The sequence below is a fragment of the Phalangium opilio genome, unplaced genomic scaffold (genome assembly GCF_054372755.1).
Source record: "Phalangium opilio isolate 3A_F unplaced genomic scaffold, DU_Popi_V2 ptg000042l_1, whole genome shotgun sequence".
Taxonomy (NCBI): domain Eukaryota; kingdom Metazoa; phylum Arthropoda; class Arachnida; order Opiliones; family Phalangiidae; genus Phalangium; species Phalangium opilio.
The window spans coordinates 9,103,662-9,125,844 of NW_028324166.1; the positions used below are offsets into that span (position 1 = coordinate 9,103,662).

The window sequence follows — 22,183 nt, forward strand, 5'->3', positions numbered from 1 at the left end:
CACCCCTTTTAAACACTGAATGTCCCTTTTGAAAATATCTAGAAACAGGGTTGCCAAACCTACTCAATTGTATAAATTTAGTAAACACCTGTATATTGCCAAGTGTAAGATTTTTGGTAAACACCTCTGAGGTACGGAGAAAAACCCGTGACGTAGATGAAGACGTCACGAGGTCAAGAAGACTAGGTCCGAAAAATAAAGAGTTCGAGAGGACCAGGTCGAAATGAAATGAACAAGACATTCTATTTTTGGTCGTCCACGGAGAAGGATCGGACTCACTTGTAGTCCAAGGTCCCCGTACTTAGAAATATGGGCCCGCACCCATCGATATTATTTGCGCCGGTCAAGTGACCGAAACCTCGGGAACGAACCGTTTAAGACCCCACACGCGCCCGTATCACGGATTTTTTATTTTGCGCGCGAAAAATATGATCCTCGAGAAAATCTCTTTTGTGCGCGGCTCGAAATAAGCGCTGTATCACGCTTTGTTATTTTGCGCGCGAAAACTATGAGCGGGGAGAAAATCTCTTTTGTGCGCGGCTCGGAATCGCTCTTGGTGCGCGGAAAGTAAAAAGAACCACTATATTCTTGGATACCCAACCTCGATGAATCGGATCGACACTGAACTTAAGTACCCCCCGTTTAATCGGGTCATTTTTATAATTTTATTTTAATCATTTCTTTATGAAACAGAATCCTTAAGATTCCTTATTATTTTTATAATTTTAATTATTTCTTTGTGAAACCGAATCCTTAAGATTCCTAAGTATGTATAGTTGTAAGGTAGCGTACGTACGTTTACATTTATTAATTATTAAGGTGTGATAATTCTATTCGAATTAAAAATATTATGTTATTTGGCAATCCTGAAACCTAGCTGTTTATATTTTCTAATTTTATTAAGCAACCAAAATCCCCTAGACAACGGTTTATTCTATTTCTACACCGTAAGTCCCAATAGTGTAAACTTAGCGGTCACCCGGGCATTTTTGAAGTAACCTTTGTAAGGAGTTTAAAAATAACCAACCCACGAGGAAAAACAATATCTCTTCCCTTACACCGTGTCGAGGAGATTATATAAACTTAAGGATCCAATGAAAACGTCGACATTTTTGCCCTCATCCTTTCCGCGCTTTGCGCTTCCGCATTTCATCCTTACTCTCAACATTATCTTCCTCCATTTTACATACAAAAATCGAATACTCACTAAAAGAAGCGGCAAAAACCTGCTGGCTCCTTACAACCACTTAATTTGACTTTGACTTAATATCCAACTTCCAAATACAAATATTTTCTGGTAGATAAATTAACAACCTACAAGCAAAGAAAAATTCTCAAGAATGGCTCCCGCAAATTTAATAGGTCTATTTTCAACTAGGTGGGCGTATCTGATTAGATTTAAAATATATATTTTTCAAATTTTTGGTCTGGCTTTTATCTACACCTAGATGGTTTTCAGTGAAACAAACAAGGAGCATAAACACAATAGTGGAAGCTTCAGTCTTATTTAAAACATGTAAAACAATTATCATCTCTGCAAATAGCTTACACATGTCTTTTTTACCAATGCCTAACCGTTTGGATTTTTCTAAAGCAATCTCAGCACCAAAAATATTTTTTGATACAAAATAAATGTTTTATATACTTATTAAGAATAAAACAAGAGGATAGAAAAGGTCTGTCGTCTCGTAATTTTTTAAGCGCTTATCATGATTACTCTATACAACTGTAACAAGGAGTATAAACCCATTAGTGAAAGCAGTATGTTTTTTTCGAAACAATCTCGCTTATGTTTATCCTCTCTAGACATCGCTAAAAACGTATTACTCCTACATAAAATATTAATAGACAGGCAAGGATTCATACCATTAAAGAAGGAGGGCAATAGAAATTATTATGTTTCTTAGAGGAGCTTCCCATTTTGGTTGTTGTTTTGGAAAGTATATCGCATTGCACGGGCCTTGATAGATATAGGAGGCAATGAATGAAATATATCACAATGCACGGGCCTTGATAGATATAAGAGGCAATGAAGGAAATATATCGCATGCACGGGCCTTGGTAGATATAGGAGGCGATGATAATCTCTCTCTTTGCACGAGAGGTTTATCTTTAATATTGAAATAAATATAATTATTTTTAATTATTTTAATCTTCAATAATTAACAATAATAATAGTTATATCGTTTAAAATAAAGTTATACCTATTATCATCTCAAACTTTGCTAATATTGACGTTTAAAGTGAAGGGTACCCCTCTTGCCCGCTTTCTTCAAATTTTGGGGTATATATGCGATTCGTTTCCATTATAATAGTAAGGAAAAAGCGCAATTGCGAAAACCTTTGGTGGCCGATCCCACCTTAGGGAGGCTAGACGTTTCTCGTAACCCTAGCTGATCGCCGCGTATATCCTAAAACCAAACGATGATAATGGAGTAGAAGCCAATGATACAGATTGGCGTCTATGTGGAATAGACGGAAGTCCAGTGGATGGTGGTGTTAGAAGCTAATGATACAGATTGGTGTCTATGTGGAATAGACGGAAGACCAGTGAATGGTGGTGTTAGAAGCCAGTGTAAGTGCAGACTGGTGTCAATGTGGGAATGACAAAGAACAGAAGATGGTGGTGATTAGAAGCCAGTAAGAACAGACTAGTGTCCGTGTGAGATGGACAAAGACCAGAAGATGGTGGTGTGAGAACTCAAGTAGAGGAGCCATTTCCGTGACTGTGAAAGCAGTTCGGAAATGGCGAACACGTTTGCTCCGATACGCAAAATGCGAACGCGGTCACGTGGGTGTAACAACGGACAGACAGACACACAGACAGACAGACAGACACGGCCGTTACTGAACCTCTCCTGGACTACGTCACACGGAGAGGTAAAAATGAAGAATATAGAACATTTATTTTGTATCAAAAAATATTTTGGTGCTAAGATTGCTTTAGAAAAATCCAAACGGCTAGGTATTGGTAAAAAAGACATGTGTAAGCTATTTGTAGATGAGATAATGTTTTACATGTTTTAAATGAGGCTAAAACTTCCACTATTGTGTCTAAAAAAGTGTTGGCAATGTATATTTTTTAAATATGACGGAATTGCGGTTGATATGATAGCGCCCTATTTGCGAAAAAAAACTTTTTTTAAACAGTTGAATCACTCTTTGATAGAATTTCAAGAGAAGAAGTTAAGCGTTAAATTTGCTCGATTAATTTTGTTCGGAAAATAATATATTTAAGCGCTACGTATTACTGAAGGAGATTGATTTTGCCAATCTTTGTGAGTATTTAACTGTTTAATAATTATTTTGGTTAAGTGGGAGCCTAGCTTATGTGTGATTGGGTTGTGGCTTCTATGTTTTGGGGACATTTGCTTTTTGTGTGGCGAGGTATGATTCAGCTTTGATATGGACAAATGTTACAAATCATACTGGTAGACTAAGAATACGGTTGAGGTATAGCGAGAGAGTAGAGTTTCCACAGCAATTGAGAGATATTGAAAAGGCTTGAACAATTGACTATTTTAAAATTGAATTCCTGCACTTGCAAAGAATTAAAAAAAGCGATAGATGCATATATTTAGGTTGTTTAAGGGGTAGTGATAGTCATCTCCACTCGGAGAGGTAATATTTTGGCTTTCCCAACTTGTTCTGTATACTATTATATTATATATTTAGAAAACTTCCCGAGGTCGTTTTTTATTATCATCTTGTTGCATAGTTGTCAAATAGTGACGCTTCTAAGGCAGTACGAATGTATTGAAATGCTAAAACTTTTGAGGTGTCTTATTTCGACAAATAGCGTCGTTTGAATTGTAAATACCCAACCCGCGGTTGCGCTAAATTCATTAGAAACTTCGGCGGGATTCAGTCTAAATGGAATTCTGCGCAATGGGAATATACCTATTTAAACAAATCTAGCCGACCTGTTGGAAATGTTGTTCTATTATTAAAGCCAAGAAAGCTTATTTATTCTTCATGTTGAACCATCACTTTAAACATATATTGCTCAAAATTTGAGTAAAGGAAGTCGTTTTCTCAATATGAAATGAAAGTCATTGTGGCTTACATTATTAATATAGCCAGAAGGTGTTAGATTATTCACCTTGTGGTAAAATATACCTCCACTTTTTAATTGTTTTTCTAAAATATAATTCTTCATAAAATAAAGATTTAAAAAATTGAAACCATATACCAACGTATTAAAAACATGTTACATTAAATAACACCTGGCAAGCGTTGATGTTTAGCTTAGTGTTGAGATTATTCTGTGTTTAAACTCTTAAAAGTGATAAAATAAGAAGTGTTTCTATTTGGAACACATTTTAAGGATCCTTAGAGAAACAGAGATGTAATTAGACATCAACATTGAAGCAATAAACATTACCTCACACCAATGTTTAACTTTATAACATGTTCAGATGTTGCAAACCTAAACACTTTTTTTCTGTGTATAGTGATAACGCGATGACCTTCGAAAGAGCAAACGCGGACTTGAACATTCTACTAAGTCATCCACGTACACCAGAAGTAGCAGATTACTTTGGAAGTTTGAAGATCTCGTGGCGATACATCGCGGACCGCGCAGCATGGTGGGGTGGGTTCTGGGAACGGATGGTGAGATCGGTTAAGACACCATTGAAGAAAACAACACCTTACCTACGAGGAGCTTGAAACGCTGCTAATTGAAATTGAAGCAATGGTCAACTCGAGACCAATCAGTTTCGTATATCATGACGCGAGTGAACCGCGACCGCTCACGCCAGCGCATTTCTTAATCGGGAAAAGACTAACAGCGCTCCCCTCGCGAGTGTTCTCGAGGAATGAAACCTTACCGTCAACACGCGAAGTGTTGCAAAGACGCGTAAAATATAGACAAAACCTTCTCAAGGGGTTTTGGGCGCGTTGGAAGAAAAATTATCTACTGGAGCTTCGCTCAGCTCATCACAGGCCTAACTGTGATCCAACACCGGAACTTAAAGTCAACGACGTGGTTTTAATAGAAGACAAAAGAATCCCACGATTTATGTGGAAAACCGCGGTTGTTGTGGAAACGATGCGTGGCAGAGACGATGTAGTACATTCATGTATGGTTCGCCTGCCAAACGGTGCGCGTCTAAGGAGACCGATACAAATGTTGTATCATTTAGAAATTTAAATGTACTAACTTTATTAAGTGTTGAACAATGTTCAAGGTGGGGGAGATTGTTAAATTTCTAAAATTGGGTTTAAATTTAGTTTAATGTTTAAATTTGTTTTAATTGTATTTTAGTTGTATTAATTTTTTGATTTTTTATTTTACAACGCTTTGTATTGTATTTCACGTTTTATACTGTATTTCACCTTTTGTAATTTTGTAAATTCTTGTAAACAAGTAAGCAGGAGAGGCAAACAAATCTTGAAAAATAGATGACGGCGCATATTTGGTGTTTTTTACGGAAACGAAAAACAACTAGTTGAAAAAGGGAAAATTTTGCGCGGTACCGTGGTATGGGCCTAACTAACCCATACCAACGGTTCTTAAATAACAAACATGTTTTCGTAGAAACTCTAAAACGTAAAAACCTAGTACGTCAGCGCGTATAACCAAGCAAGAAAGGGTTTAGCCCCAGAAAGGATGAGAGCTTCGGGCCTTTGAAAGGCTCTGGATATAGCCAGATAAAAAATAAAAATAGAGCAGATCTCTTTAGCGCCTTAACGGAGCGAGTCATTTGTTGCGACTCTCAAAAATTTAGAAAACTTAGTGCAGGGTTATAGCGCGCGCAACCCTTTAAAAATTTAAGGATCAAATTTAATCTGAGCGATCCACCTCAAATTTAATTGAAAATACGTGCTTTTTCAACCATTTATTATTAAAGTTTTTTGTTGTTTTCTAAATGGAGTTCAGTAATTTCGCAATCAAATAGTCACGTCGACCTACGAACCAACGGCGTTTAATTCTCGCGCGGAAAATGTTAGTGTTTTCAGTCCGCTAACCTTTCCATAAATTTAAACAAGCTCTCCCAAAAGCTATAAGAAAAACGGTAACAACCCTTAGCCATGTAGCTTGTTAAGAACCCTGTCCTACTCTGGACCCCCGTAACACTTGATAAATAAACCCCAAGTTAAGAAAAGTTTTATTCAATTTGAAACTTGTAGAAAAAATGTTAGTTTCTTAAAGAAAACATCATCATGTTCATATTTCATGGTGGGGGGGGGGGATGGACCAAGAGTATTTAGTGTCAACATCAGAAAACTCTGTCCAGTTTCGAATCCCTTAAAACACCCCGGACAAATCTCCGGTACCTTCTTTCCTGGCTCGAGTCAAATTTACAAGTTCCTATGCTCTGTTAAGGCTTTAGCATTTCCACAAATAGGTATACTTAGTCATCCTTGTATCTAAAGATACGTCTTTTCTAGTGGCTTGTTGTTTTCGTTGACTACCAGTCTTATCTTCAAAATTGATAAGTGCAATCAAAAGTATATTGAATAAAAACAAAAAGTACACTTCATTAACAATTGCATGCCTTTGGCTGTAGACGACATGTAAACTGGAAGCAAACTACCCTCCTCTCAACCACCTACAGGAACTAACCAATCAAGGAAGAGCTTCTTGACGTCATAGTTTTATAGAAAGCAGTACAAGATGCTGGCAATTCAAACGTAAATTTTTGGTACTACTGCTACTATATGAGCCTATTCACGGCTTGTTCCATGCGCCACGGTTGGGAAGGTAATCATACGCAGAGGGGGCGACACTATTCTGGGATAAAGGAGGGCTTCTCATACCACACGGCGCGAGGAAGTTTCAACGAAGTGTACTTTTTGGTTTAAATCTATATTCTTTTAGATTTGGAATTAGTCTCGATGATATTTCGTATCTGATAAATTCTGGGAAGGATTGTATTGTTCAGTTTGGAAAGGTGATGGGTTACGAGTGATAAAACTAGGAAGGTTTCAAAACTATCAGTTCCTGTTAGCTAGATCCACGCAAGTCTGAACTTTCCACGAAAAACAATCGAGTCAGTCTCTAATCTCCGATTAAAAGAACTTATCAAGGTAGATTTATTACCGAGAGAGAAAGAGAGGTTCAATTCAGGGCAAATTATGGTGATTCGAGAAAGAAATCTAACATCACGTGATGCATTAAACACTTGAGGGAGATAAAAGAGTCACCTTGGCTTCTTTGGAACGCAATCGTGGGTCGAAATTTTGACGTTTAAAAAAGCGTTGCCCGGGGAGAGGCGAGAGTCAAAAGGGCCCATAGCAGCCAGATCCAACAACCCAGAGACATCAAAATGGCAAGTGCAGCATCGACTATTTTCGCAAATTGCGCTTTGCGGGGAACCCAGAAAAATATTTAACTTTTTTATATATGAATAATGGTACATTGGTTCTGTTTTATAGAATTTCAGACGACAAAATATTGTTTATAATAACATTTCAGAAACACCCTGTATAGTAATAAAATGGCTCATACTGTAGGACTATTTTGTGTTAAAATGTGTAGAAGCTCTATCGAACTTTCGCGAGGAAAGTAAAATGGGAAATTGGGACAATATTTAAGGACACAGTTATTTATGATTTGCCTCTAAGGGTTGCGTCATTGTCACCGATAATCTTTTGAGCACTATAGAAGGTAGCGCGTCCAGGGGCTAGTTCTAAATTAAACGCACCCATATACAAATGGCAGTTTACCCGTTACAGCAATTACCGATACAGCGGTTCTTGTAAACGCGGCGTACCGTTACGGCGTATGGATAATTTGGCTAGGTTGAAGTTGATTATTTCAACTAAATAGTATTAGGTCAGGTCTAGTTAAGTTTTGTTTCGTTTGGTTAGAATTAGGTCAGTTATATTTTGGAAATAGTGTAACAATGTTACGCCTTTTCCCAAAAATTACTGTTTACAATTATCTACTTCCGAAATAAAATAATCTTTCTCGAATTATAATATGCCTTTTCCAAAACATTACTGTTTACAATTTTCTACTTCCGAAATAAAATAAAATTTCTCGAATTATAATATACCTTTTCCAAAACATTACTGTTTACAATTATCTACTTCCGTAATAAAATAACCTTTCTCGAATTATAATATGCCTTTTCCAAAACATTACTGTTTACAATTATCTACTTCCGAAGTAAAATAACCTTTCTCGAATTATAATATGACTTTTCCAAAACATTACTGTTTACAATTATCTACTTCCGAAATAAAATAACCTTTCTCGAATTATAATATACCTTTTCCAAAAAATTACTGTTTACAATTATCTACTTCTGAAAGAAATTAAACTTTCTCGAATTATTTTTCTATCCTGGTATGATAATTGTAAATTGATACAGCCTGAAGAATAGTACAATATTTAAGTGTACTTTAAAAAAAATCATAAACATGATCCGTTAGTAGGTCACATTACTGATTAAATGATCACAGAAAAAGGTAGTTTTTGAAACCAACGAATACCACTGTATTGTTAAGAAATGCGCAAAACTCAACAAAAACACTGCTATTTCCCAAAATAACAACCGCTGTTTCTAAAACAGCAGCCGCTATTTCTAAAACAGCAGTTTTGAAAAACATCGCTGTTTTTCAGAATCTCGGTTGCTATTTCGGGAACCCTGGAGGGTTAAGGTGGAATAGTTAAATTTTTGCTGGGAATGTAGGGACACCCTTCGAAGTGTTCCAAAACTTTCCCAGTTGTTTTGATTTCTCTTCCTATTTTTAAACCTTGAATTACTATTCGGAAGACTAGCTACAATCGAGTATGGAATTGGTGCTGATTCTTTGACTAAAGTGGTTTATCTAAAATTGGGCAGAATTTGGGAGCTGGTCAATGAGGGAGTTTGCATACGTCATTCGGGAACGTTGAAGAGCAGCGAATGAAGACGCTAGCTTAAGGTAGGAGGTCCGCTCCAAGGAACGGCGGAGTGAATCGCCCTTCGAATCTCTCATAAAGAAACATAGTCTTTCGAGGTAACTTCATCAAATGTGATAGTTAGTTTTTGAATTATAGTTTTGCATTATTATTATTAATTGCACCCATTTCATTCCTTTTCTAATTGCAAGTGGTCGTTCCTTCTCGGCAGGGTCAGAAAGGCGCCCAAACTCATTCAAAGTGGAACAATCGAGAGACTTACATCGAAACGCTAAAGTTCATTTTCAAATAGTTTCTTATCTTCCTTTCAATCGACGGCAAGGAAATTGAAAAGGTAGAACTTGAATAAGTAGAGGTTCAGTCCTGGAAACAACTTGTTCAGGGTTAGCACCCAATTCCCAGCGGTCCGCAACAATTTGGTCTCACCGTTATGGTCTCGCCGATTTGGTCTTGGGATATAAGGGTCCCGGGACAGATTGGTCTCAGGACAATTGGGTCTTGGGGAAAATGGGACTCGGGAAACTTTGGTCTCGAGACAAATTGGTCCAGGTACAATTGGGTCTCGGGACAAATTGGTCCCGGAACAATTGGGTCTCGGGACAAATTGGTCCCGGAACAATTGGGTCTCGGGACAAATTGGTCCCGGAACAATTGGGTCTCGGGACAAATTGGTCCCGGAACAATTGGGTCTCGGGACAAATTGGTCCCGGAACAATTGGGTCTCGGGACAAATTGGTCCCGGAACAATTGGGTCTCGGGACAAATTGGTCCCGGAACAATTGGGTCTCGGGACAAATTGGTCCCGGAACAATTGGGTCTCGGGACAAATTGGTCCCGGAACAATTGGGTCTCGGGACAAATTGGTCCCGGAACAATTGGGTCTCGGGACAAATTGGTCCCGGAACAATTGGGTCTCGGGACAAATTGGTCCCGGAACAATTGGGTCTCGGGACAAATTGGTCCCGGAACAATTGGGTCTCGGGACAAACTGGTCCCGGAACAATTGGGTCTCGGGACAAATTGGACTCTGGACACTAAAGTCTCGTTTTAAAAAAAATTTTCACCCCTTCACCGTTTTTGTAACCAGCCAAATTTAACCGAACAAAACCACACCTTACCTAACCAAACCTAATCCAACCCATTCAAACCAAAACAAAACAAAGCAAACCTAACCTAACCAAACCTAGCCTAACCCCACTCTAAGAAATGGAAGTGTTAAAAATGTGTTAAAAGGGTGTAAATTTAGAATACTCTTTTTTTTACACCGTAAAAACACCCAAAAAAGAGTTTTATAAAACCTTGAGTTTTTGTGGCCAATTTAAGGTGTAAATTCAGTGTAAAGTAACACTTTAAAAACACCCTTTGAAATTAAACATGGAAATTTATAATATGGCTGGTTTCTTAAATAAGGTCTTTCATTTCCATTAATGTTTGAATATTAGAGTAAAAAATTATTTGTTTAACATTTATTTAAAGATGATATTCATGAAAGAACATATTTTTCCTTTAAATAAAATAACTAAGAAATTGGTAATCAGGCGGTATTGTACCATTATAAAACACTGCTAAACGTGTTAGGCGACACTCTTACAGGTGTTAGGCGACACTCTTACAGGTGTTAGGCGACAATCTTAACGGTGTTAGGCGACACTCTAAACGGTGTTAGGCGACACTCTTAACGGTGTTAGGCGACACTCTTAACGGTGTTAGGCGACACTCTTAATAGTGTTACGTGACACTCTTAATAGTGTTACGTGACACTCTTAATAGTGTTACGTGACACTCTTAATAGTTTTAAGCGACACTCACTCTGAATGGTGTTAAGCGACACTCTGAATGGTGTTAAGCGACACTCTGAATGGTGTTAAGCGACACTCTGAATGGTGTTAAGCGACACTCTTAATAGTGTTAAGCGACACTCTTAATGAGATGAAATAAAACTTACTAGAAAAATTAAACAAATAGAAAGGTTTTTTTCATTCTTAAATTCCTTATTTTATATTTAGAAGTTACAACGATCCCTAATATTCTAATAATTCTTGATGTTCTATTATCTAATCTCATCCCTCATCCCTTTAAAAAGGGAATGACCATCGTCTACTATATTGATATTCGCGCCAAGTTTTGCTGCGTTTCAAATTCGTGGGAATTTTAGGTTCTTAAGCGAACCCCTTGCGTAGGCATTGGGCGAATTAAAAGGTACCCAAAAATTCTCGAAATAGGAGCGCGCTCAGGCCTGGATTATAAATGTTGGCGAAGATACAAAGTTAGGTTTATGGTTAATTAACGTTAAAGAGTTACCAATAATGAAAATATTTCTTCAGATGATCATGTTTTTTCCCTCTCATTGAACAGAATTAACAATGGAAACCAACCTTGGGATGTACCATTTGACCGAACTCCCGCACCTAGTTAACCTTTCCCAAAGTAGGAATCAGCGTCAATAGACGACACTTCAGCTAATTTCCCTCCGATAATAACGGAGTAGCAAGGGAATACCTTGTTTAACGATTTGCTACCTTATCTAAATATAAAAGAAAGGTGAAATAAGCCATAATCAATAACATATCCTTTGATATTATTGCAAAATGATGCTTAAAAGGATAAACTTATATTTAAATCGGGGTAAATAAACAATTTACAGTAAATTGTTGAGATATTAATGGATTTTTAATGAAAGTTTTGTTGGTATTTGAAATTTATATCAGCAGAAGCAAGCAATTTTAGATCAGAATAAATTTTGTTATTATTAGGGTTTTCTAAATTTTTTTATTCAAAGGAAGCCCAGCACTTTGGGCCTTTTAGGAAGAGTGTGGGGGCCGTGTACACTTAACATTAAATTAACCATCTTTGTTGCGCCATCTATATTTAGTTTAGCTTTTGATGGTTTTTTTTTATATTCATCTCCTTGGTTTTGAATAAATATAGACTAAGTTCATTAATATTGGCATTAGGCAACACCAGACGAAGTCCCGGTCACTACACGTGGAAGGCTGGCCAACTACCACTGCCTCTAACGGTGCTTCTTGGTGTGAGGGAAACTACATCCGATGGTAGCCCTGCCCTGTGGTGTTTGGTTCTCTTATGGCAATAATCAAAAGGTCTCTGATGGTTCTAGGTTTTAAAACCACAACGCTAGTATTTTTATTCTTAAAAAAATTAGGATTGAAGTTATATCAATAGTAGCGCCATGAACGCTGAATCTCTAAAGGGACTGATAAACGGGATAGAGACGTTTGCTCTGTAAAAAATAAACCATAATGCACCTAAACTTAAACTTTTACTGGTATGATGTTTAAGTTCAAACCATGTAGAGACCATTTTTAGACCTCTAGTGTAGTGTTGACAGGCCAAGATGTGGGGCACTAGCTTTTATTTTTAGAAAAATTAGAGTACAAAAAGGGTTTTGTTTTTGTAAATAATGTTGTTGTTGAAATTAGGTTAAACGCGATTCTGGTGCTTGAAAAACTCTTAGTGAAAAGAGATTATTAAATTTAGCAAGAACGTCTAAATCTACTGCCTGAATATTACGGCCTCAAAAACCAATTTAATTTCTATTGTTCTAGTAGAAATCGGAAACTTTCTGCCTTTTTTCAGAAGGTTTAATACGGGAATGTTTACCGATTTTTCATGCAGTTTTACATTGCATTTTAAGTTGATCAACTGGTCAAATTTATATGCAGACGTTGCACACTTCATCCTAGTAATACCCTTACTTAGAGGGGTACAATTCTGCACGTGAGAAATTTCCTCCTTATAGGGGAATAAGTTCTCTCAAGGTGATACCTTGCTAGGAATATAGCACTAAATGCTAATAATTCTGCGGAATAGCGAATGCTCAAACATTAATTAAACAGCAAAACCATACGAGTATTCGATATTTCAATTATGCCTCTTGAGTGGTCAAAATGTAGCTATCCATAGTATTTTCTCCGTCAATATAGTATTTTTACTACTATTATCCTACTAAAAAACTCCCACTCTTAAGGGTGTTAAGCGACACTCTGAAAGGTGTTAAGTGAGACTATTAAAGGTGTTATGCGACACTCTTAAAGGTGTTATACAACACTCTGAGAGGTGTTAAGCGACACTCTTAAAGGTGTTATGCGACACTCTGAAAGGTGTTAAGCGACACTCTTAAAGGTGTTATGCGGCACTCTGAAAGGTGTTATGCGGCACTCTTAAAGGTGTTATGCGACACTCTGAAAGGTGTTAAGCGACACTCTGAAAGGTGTTAAGCGACACTCTTAAGGGTGTTATGCGGCACTCTAAAAGGTGTTATGCGGCACTCTAAAAGGTGTTATGCGACGCTGAGAAAGGTGTTATGCGACACTCTGAATGGTGTTACGCGACACTCTGAATGGTGTTATGCGACACTCTGAATGGTGTTACGCGACACTCTTAAAGTCGTTACGCGACACTCTGAAAGGCGTTACGCGACACTCTGAAAGGCGTTATGCGACACTCTGAATGGTGTTATGCGACACTCTTAAAGGTGTTAAGCGACACTCTTAAAGTCGTTACGCGACACTCTGAAAGGCATTATGCGACATTCTGAAAGGCGTTATGCGACACTCTTTAAAGTGTTATGCATTTTCTTAGAGTGTGTGATTTAACACCCTTTGGGTTGTAAACCAACACTGGAAATGGTGTTGAATTTAGCACCATCAAAAAGAGTTAAAAAGGTGTAGACTTACACCTCTATTTCTTAGAGTGCCATTATTGTTTGGAGGTAAGAAGGTTATTTATATGAGTATGAAAAGCCCGCCTCTTAGGACAAACAATTTATTGGCAATAATAGAAATATTTTGGAAAAAGTGGCAGCTAATTAATAGGAGAATATTTTGGAAAAGGTGGCAGCTAATTAATAGGAGAATATTTTGGAAAAGGTGGAAGCTAATAAAAAGGAGAATATTTTGGAAAAGGTGGCAGTTAAATAATAGGAGAATATATTGGAAATTTTTGCAACGAATTATTGGAACCATTGTTTTGAAAAAGGTGGCAACTAATTAGGTAACCAAATAATCACGATACCAAATAGTCCCGAGACAGTAAAATCATGAGGCCAAATAGTATCGAGACCAAAAAGTCCCGAGACAAAAAAAAGCCCGGGACCAAAAAATCACGAGACCAAATGGTCCCAAGACCAAATCAGTGAGATCAATTAGACCCGCGACCAAATCAGCGAGACCATATTGTCCTGTTCTGAATTTTAAGATTCCCCACCTGCTTCCTATTTTATTTTCCCTAATTATTCTTTAGGTCAAAAGCTAGTTGTTAATGTCAAAAGGGATATTTGTTAAGAATATTAATGAGTTATAAACAAGTCAACCCTTCTGTTGAACCATTATCTTTTCAATCGTTTAATGTTGCAATTTTCGTAAACCCAAGAAATGTTGTTTTTCAATTTCGAGGTATTTTTGGAGGTCAATTACAAAACTCATTGAATATTCCAGTAATTCCGGTTGTTAAAGGGTCTGTAAAGTTGCAGACCGTTGATTTTCTTTTTAGAAAAAGTCGTTATTGACGTCTCACACCCTACTCGGGGGTAAGAAAAACAAGTCTTTCCGGAAAAATAGTGTTAAAGGAAAGTGCGGCTCCGTTGGTGCCCTTAAAGATGCCTCCCCCTTAAAGGCTAGTTTAGCCAAAGGCAGGAATTAATGGGAACTAGTGCATTAGGTATGATTGGTTCCTGCCTTTGGCAAGGTAAAATTCGTGTCCAGAAGATTAGCCAGTATGCTAGGGATTTTAGGCAAATAGAAGACCATATTCATGACGTAGACTGGTTGATTCAAGATCATCGGCGAATTGGTAAAATATTCAAATTTAGAACCAAAAGTGGATTGGTCAGTTTTTAGGGGGCCTTAGGTGTAAGATTTGAGAATTTTCTCATCCTTGGCGGTACAATTTCTGGAGCACGTTACTTTGTGGTTTTGAACGGGGGTTAAACTCCCTTGTGAGGTTGTTTTGACAATCTAACCCTGAAGATTAGCCTCATATAAAAAAATGGGGATTTTAAGCATTTTATGGTTTCTACTTTCAGAATATATTTCCAAAATCGAGAAAACGTTTAATAACTCTGGTTCTACTAACCCGATTAACACGTTATTAGGCTTCAATTGTAGATTACCATCGAATACAAAATTCATCCCAAAAGATTTGTTGTCTTAGAACTAACCGAAAGTTCACAATCCAGCCCGGCAGGTAAGGCAAATCAAATTTTTGAGTATTGCGAAACGGTTTCAAGCAAAATAAGTGCAAACAGGGTTTGAAACTTAAAATATATTATTACGATTATATTTTTACCTCTTCAAGTGACGATGACGTCAGGGAGAGGTATTATACTGAATGTGTGTGTCTGTCACCGCGTTCGCGGTTGGCAAATCGGAGCAAACGTGTTCGCAGTAAGCTATCTTTGGCTTCTACTCCCAACGTTGGGATCAAGAAGTGCGTGGCGATCGGCTAGGGTTACGAGAAACGTCTAGCCTCCCAATTGCAGGGCTTCAACCAAACGTTCACGCAATTGCGGCTTTCTTATCATTTATTGCGAATCAATCGCCTTATATACCCTAATTACCAAAAATTGTTAAAGAGTCACACGATAGAATTCAAACGTCAGCAATACCTATGTTTAAAATTATTTTAGGAATTAAGTTTCTTAGAACAATTTAACTAGAATTACATTAAACTATACTGACGACTAAAGTAATTAATATCAATTATATTTTTTAACTATTTAAGAATAACCTCTTAATTGCGTCTCGACTCGGAGAGGTTTATGAGGCCAACTAAACTTGTATATTAGTATATCAGTATATTTATCAATATTGGTTAAGCTTAAGATTAATCGTAGTCATCTTCTTGAGGTTGAGCCTCAAAATCTCTATGTTCATTTGAACAAGATACTCCCTTGCAGTGTCTACAAATTGAAGAACAGACTGGACCAGTTTTACGGCATTCACATTTCTAGTCACAGACTTCCTCGCATTTGCATAAGATCATCTGCAGAAGCTCATCTGGGTCAGGTTGTAGAGTGGTAACAATTGGTTTGAGTTCCGATCCTACCTGCCTCCAACCACATTATCTGAAATTTAGGCTACTTCCAAGCCACGTTTGAAATTGGTGATAAACTATAAATGAATGCTTCTTTGCTGCCTCACTTGTTGGTGCAAGAGAAGCTAATTCAAAATTTTAACTCTAGGAGCTCAATTCTATAATCTTCATTTAAAGTATACACTTGGTTATGTCAACTTCAGCCGTATTGACAAGTGTTGGCGAACAATGGTATATATTAAAACATTTAGTTTTATGATGGTACAAAGGCTGTTTTACCCTCTCCCAGACTATACATTATAGCTCCGGTCGTAAAAGAAAGAATATTTGTCAGTAATGGGAACTATACAGGGTGAGAAATAAGGCGGTGGCACAGGGCAAATGACCAGTTTAAAAGTGGCTTTGACCAGTTTACTTATTAAATGCCTGGGGGTCCAGTGGTCACCGTGACCACTTTTTAAATTCCCCTTCTTTAGCAAAATATAAATTCCCAGTACTGGGTTATAGGAATTAATACAAAACAAAAAGACAGTATATAAAACCTAGAACCATTTCAGGGCAGCTCTGACTTTATGTAGAAATATTAAGTGGTCATTGACCAGTTTTTTAATTGAAACCCTAGGGCTCTACTGGTCAAATGACCAGTTTATATGAAGCTAATCTTCACTGTCAGATTGTGAACTTCTAGTTAGTTGTAGGGCAAAATATCTTAAGAGATGAATTATGCGTTTGAAGGTAATCTACTAATCTTCAATTGGCGCCTAATTACGTGTTAATCAGGTAAGTAGAACCAGAGTTATTAAACGTTTTCTTGATTTTGTCCGCCATTTTCCAATATAGCGGAAATTCCGCCAATGGGAGAGTGTGGGAGACCACCACGTTAAAGAGCGCCCAAAAATTTATACGATCTGAAATTTACAGCTTTGTTTCAATTTGTTCTGGGTTAAAACCTATTTTTCCTGTACTATTCCGTTAACGATACGGTTTCGCAAGGCTTAGTGGACTACTTGCTTAAGGGCACTGACAAGCGATGCCGTTAGAATAACGGGGTTTTAGATTATCATTTCAGTCCATCTGTTTTTAACAGGCAACCGTTTCTTGCGTTGGAAAAACTGAAAAACACAAATTCGAGGTACTGATACATTTTCTCTGACGAACCTTTTCAAGCCAAGTAAATGCGATTGCTATCTATCGACAGTTTTACGTGAACCTTTCTAGAGCTCTTCAATGTTTGGCTTTGACGGCTTTTCTTAAATGTTTTTAGCCCGAAATCCGAACGACAACGGAAAACAAAATGAAGCTATAAACACCAAGCTGATCCGCGTTATTTCCCTGTCCTAGACGTCACCGGAAAGTAGTATACTTCCCCGTGTAAACACACGAATGTATTGCGAGGAACGATGTCACCAATCAGCCGCTCTTAAAAAGAGAACCTTAGGGTGTTAAATCGCCCTCTCGAAATAAAACAAGAACTTAACCGTTGGAAACTGATGCAGAGGTTCAGAAGTTCACGACATTTGCCGAATATTTTCGAAGCTTCGCGGGATGGCGACATAAAAAGTGTAAAGGCCTTGTTGAAGAAAAGGGAAGACCCCGACAAGAAGGACGAAAACGGTTTCAATGCATTACACGTCGCTTGCGAAAATGGACGCGTAGAAATCGTCAAACTACTTCTTCGCAATGGATTTCTAATAAATGCGATCGATAAAGGTGGCAGAACACCTTTATATTTGGCATGCCGGAAGGGTGAATTCGATGTCGTTAGCCATTTGCTGGAAAAGCGGGCGAAAGTCAATCTTGCCGAAAATTATGGCTATACACCCTTGTGCATCGCCTCTGAGAATAGTGACTTGAATATCGTCAGGCTCTTGATCGAATATAAGGCGGAAGTCAATGCAGCACGTAACGATGGTTGGACACCTTTGCATCTCGCTACTTATTATGGTAAACAGGATGTCGTCCTTCTCTTGCTGGAAAAGGGGGCGGAAGTTAATCAGCCGAATCAAGATGGTTGGACACCGTTGTACACCGCTTCATCCTTTGGTCATTTGGATGTCGTCAAATTGTTGTTGAAAGAAGGCGCCGACATTCACTTGACTGAAAAAAATGGCCACACCGCCTTGTATTACGCGAAAGATTCCGTTAAAAAAGGATTAGAAAAAATTTTTGATGAGCACGAAAAAGGAAAGACGAAAGAGAGAGAAGTTTCGAATGCAGAAGTGAAAAGGCCGGCTACGAAATCGAGATCCGTTCAGACTGAGGATCTTGAGGAAGAGCTGCCGGCGGGTGCATCCGGATTTAACGAATCACTGAAGGGAATGGAAGCTATACTCTCTTCGCTCAGGACTGAAATAGGTAAATTTGAGAGAGAGATCGAAAAACTGAAGCGAAAAAGATCGGAAATAAGCGGATCGAGTGAGACAAGGACGCCGGAAATAAGCACCGCCAGCCCTTCGAGAAAGGATATTGATGAGATTGTGGCCCGGGAAAGAGAACTGGTCCAATTGACGGAGACCTTATCCAAGGTGGTGGCATCTCTCTTGGCCAAGGAAAAGACGATGAAAACCACAAACATTTCTGCGTCGGAGAGTCATAGTCAACAGACCATCATAGTGTACAACAACAGCGGCGGGTCGGTAACCATAAACCCCACCCTGATAGAACAAAGCAACCAAAACGTGGGATCCCATTCTGGACAAACGAACGCTAGTTATCAAAATGGTAAGATAACCGCGCTGCGCAAATGAATTGACAATATCTTTTGAAGAGAGTGTAACATTTAGAATGCACTTTCTAGACCCAATTTAATCAGGTAGACGGTATTTTTAAAATAAGATAAGTTTCGTTAGAATGCGTTAACATTTCAAGAAGATATCCATTTTTGAGATAATTTAAAACTCGTGTTCACCCACTAGTCGATTTTGATATTCGCAATGCGGGAGAATTATTTCTTTTCCCTTACGTTAAGGCTCATTTACACGCGCGATTGTAGCTCGTAAAAACAGGATTTTGCTTGAAATACGAAAAATCTTTTCTGCACAAGCTCTATCCGCAACCAAAACTAAAGCTAGCGCCATCAATGAAAATTCAGTTTTTTGTAATTTTGACTAAATTTAAACTGACCTCTTCCGATATACCGATTTGACGTGAGATTTTTTATGGTATGGATGAACCATCCACCTTATTTTGCAATACGCAAGTTTCTATTTCAAATCAAAACCTACACCCAAAGCCAGTAAACGCATTTTTATCTCAGATAAGTTACGTTTATGATAGCGTAACAACAATGACTGCTATATAGGCTTAACAACTATTTATAAAATTAGACTTTCCAAAAGTTTGGAAAATTAGGCTTAACAAAAATTTGAACAATTACAAGTTATAGCTTAAATTATATTTTTAAAAGCATGTAAATCAAAATGCTTGAAGCTTGCGCTAGCGCCTGATCTTAATGAAAAATCTCGAGCTCTGTCGCTAGGGAAACGCTTAGGCAACAAGTACATTTTTAGAAACCATGAAAATGAGCGAGAGCTCGGCCGTCGCTCGCATAAATTAAAAATAAAATTTTCAAACTAGGCTTAGCAAGAACATTTCAGGAGCGGCTAAATATGCGTCTATTTCTATCAACTAATAAATTTCCACCTTTTCCAAAATATCACTAAATTGGACATGTTCCTACCGCAAAATAATTGCTAATTATTTTGTTTATTGCCACCTCTCAAATGTCTTGCTAATTAAGTTTCTTTCTACCCTAAGAAAGAGGCACACTTTTAGCCACTCTCAAAATCACGCTTAAGATTGAATTTATTTCTCGTTTATTTTTCACCTTCTACGTCACAGAAAACTAACATCAACTTCCGGTTGCGTTTAACTTTGATGATCCTGCTTTGAGGGCACAAAATTTCATCTTGTTGCATCCAAGTTTACGGAAGTTCGGTACAATTTTGAAATTTTGAAAAAATTATTATGGTATTTATACGTTCCTAAGAGACACGTTTCATTGCTTTTATTTTCAGGATCAACGTCATCTCATCATCACTCCATAGAAATTGAGAAGGCGAAAGAGTGAACGCGTGGGATCATTCCGGATGAAACGACACGAGTGTTCGTCGCGTACGCGTCAGAAGTCCAGACGGATAACGGATAAGGTCGAGCTATCAATTACAAATGAAGGGAAATGAACCTTAAGAATTTGAGCGAGTGGAGGACAGGACCAAGGGAAAGAACTACGCTTCGAATTTTGACCCCTTCCTAAGAGAAGCAAACTGACCACCAATTGAGGAAGTCTGACCTCGGGGAAGGGGAAACTTCATAGAACCCACCAACCTTAATCCTAAACCAAATTAACTTTCCCCCTCATCTAACCTAACCTCATATTTAACCTAAACCCAGTATTTCCCTTAATCTAAACCCTACCCCCCTTCTACTGAGGAGACAGGCTCTGCTTGTGAATAAGGACATTGTGGTCAAGCACAACCTGTAAAGCTTGTTAAAAGAAAATGGACAGACGACCATTATTTAGATTTAAGAGGTTAGTTCACTCTCCCTTTAAGTATCTTCTTGCAGTTCTTTCTCGTGGTTCCTTTCACTTTCCCTTCATCTGGAATTGATGTCCGTCAATTCGAAAACTGTCCCGACAACGGGACACATCCCCCTCGACTAAACGGTGCCGGCAAAAGCGTGTTCCCTCTTCTATACTTTGACCACAAACGACCTTTGACTTTCCTCATCATTGGACTGCCTTCCATTGAGTCACCAACTTCCTCAGTTCGGGATTCTCCACTTTGACTTTGACGAATTGACGCCATTTCCAATTTAGTCTTTATTTATTTTGAACAATTTTAAGAATTGGTGAACATTTTCAAGAATTTCGCGTCTATTTTCAAGTTTTCGCGATAATTCCATACCAAATAATTCAATAATTTCAACTTAACGTTTTCACGAAATATTTCAACCTTGTAATTTTTTTGTAAATAATTCATTACCTCTTTTATTCGTGAGTCTCGCAAATTTAACGAAGACATTATTTAAAATAATAGCGAACTTAATGGGCATTTTCAAGAATTAAAGAATCAATTGATTTGCGAAATAAATTGATCTTATTCTCGTGAATGAGTTTTTTCTATGAAAATTAAAATACATTTTGTAACGATTAAATTTGATTTAAAGAGATAGGAGTGCCAAAGAGATATTTTTCATCAAGACAATTTTGTTTCAAATAACTATTTAACTAAATTGACCATATTAATGGACACAGTACGCAGTACGGAAATTAAAATTTTTTGATTTGGTGGGCCAGCCCATGAACCATCAATCTAGAGGGACCAGAAACTTGGAGATTTTTTTCTGCTTACAACGTCTGTGCGCATTTGCATGGCAATTTCGTAGGGTACACGCACTGCGGTACAACGTAAACAAACGTGATCGTTTTGGGAAGGATACAATTTCCTTGAATCACTTTCACAATTGCCAAACGCGTGAATCTTTATTTTCCCTATCTTTAATTACTTTATTAAACTTTATTTTTCAATAGATTCAAAAAAATTAACATTATAGTCCCAAGACTTAGCCCAAGGCCGGAAATAACCACAGGACACTGGACATTGTCCAATAAAATTTTAAAATGTCCCATAATTTTTTAAAAAACTACGGGGTCACTGGACAGTTTGACAAATAAATTTTCCGAAGTTTTGATAGCTTGACAATAGAGAAGTGACACTACTTTTACACACTTCAGTCACAATGTCCTATAAATTTTCCAGTCAAACAGCGGGTCACTGAACACATGTCCTGTAAGAAATTTTTCTTATTTCCGGCTCTGAATTTAAGGTTCATGGCCAGCCAAAATAGGAGGATGTCGACCTCTTACTCTCACAGCAAAATTAGTCTGCAGCTTCCTGGGTGAATCAATCGAGGGATTTGGGCCGTGCATTGATGTACATACATGTAACTTATAATTAAAGTTGTAACGCTAATTTTAATTTGGTAAAATGGTCCAGAAATCAACGGGCGACCATCTCGAGCTTTGATTTGACCATCAAAGTCAAGCTTATTCCGCCGCTTGGCAAAATTCAGTTCCCCAAATTGAAATAAACCAAGGTTTACCCTTTCTATCTTCCTCTTTCATTCGCATAAATGTCAATTCTCGATTGTTGACGTAACACGAGCACTGCACGCAAGCTCCCACATTCAGGGAGCACATTATTGTGCTCACTGCCACATTTTATTCTTTGTCAGAATCAATATACTAGAACAATTCCCCATCGGCAGTTT

The 22,183-nt window shown here is 37.8% G+C and overlaps 1 protein-coding gene across 2 annotated transcripts; it reads left to right on the forward strand.

Moving 5' to 3' along the window:
- The first annotated feature begins 204 nt into the window (after positions 1 to 204).
- Positions 205 to 20,953, forward strand: LOC149679021 (uncharacterized). Of its 2 annotated transcripts, XM_089836842.1 has the most exons (8): positions 205 to 631; positions 8,799 to 8,955; positions 9,049 to 9,191; positions 14,314 to 14,405; positions 16,998 to 17,081; positions 17,175 to 18,631; positions 19,751 to 19,846; positions 19,927 to 20,953. In XM_089836842.1, the coding sequence occupies exons 6-7, from the start codon at positions 17,401 to 17,403 to the stop codon at positions 19,756 to 19,758; spliced, it is 1,239 nt and encodes a 412-aa protein (XP_089692968.1). In that variant the 5' UTR covers positions 205 to 631; positions 8,799 to 8,955; positions 9,049 to 9,191; positions 14,314 to 14,405; positions 16,998 to 17,081; positions 17,175 to 17,400; the 3' UTR covers positions 19,759 to 19,846; positions 19,927 to 20,953. The 2 variants fall into 2 exon arrangements, with proteins under 2 accessions (XP_089692968.1, XP_089692969.1); XM_089836843.1 differs by lacking the exons at positions 205 to 631; positions 8,799 to 8,955; positions 9,049 to 9,191 and having other exon boundaries at positions 13,220 to 14,405.
- The last annotated feature ends 1,230 nt before the right edge of the window (positions 20,954 to 22,183 follow it).

Coding starts and splice junctions, on each gene's coding strand:
- LOC149679021 (XM_089836842.1), top strand. CDS start 17,401: ATGCAGAGGTTCAGAAGTTCACGACATTTGCCGAATATTTTCGAAGCT.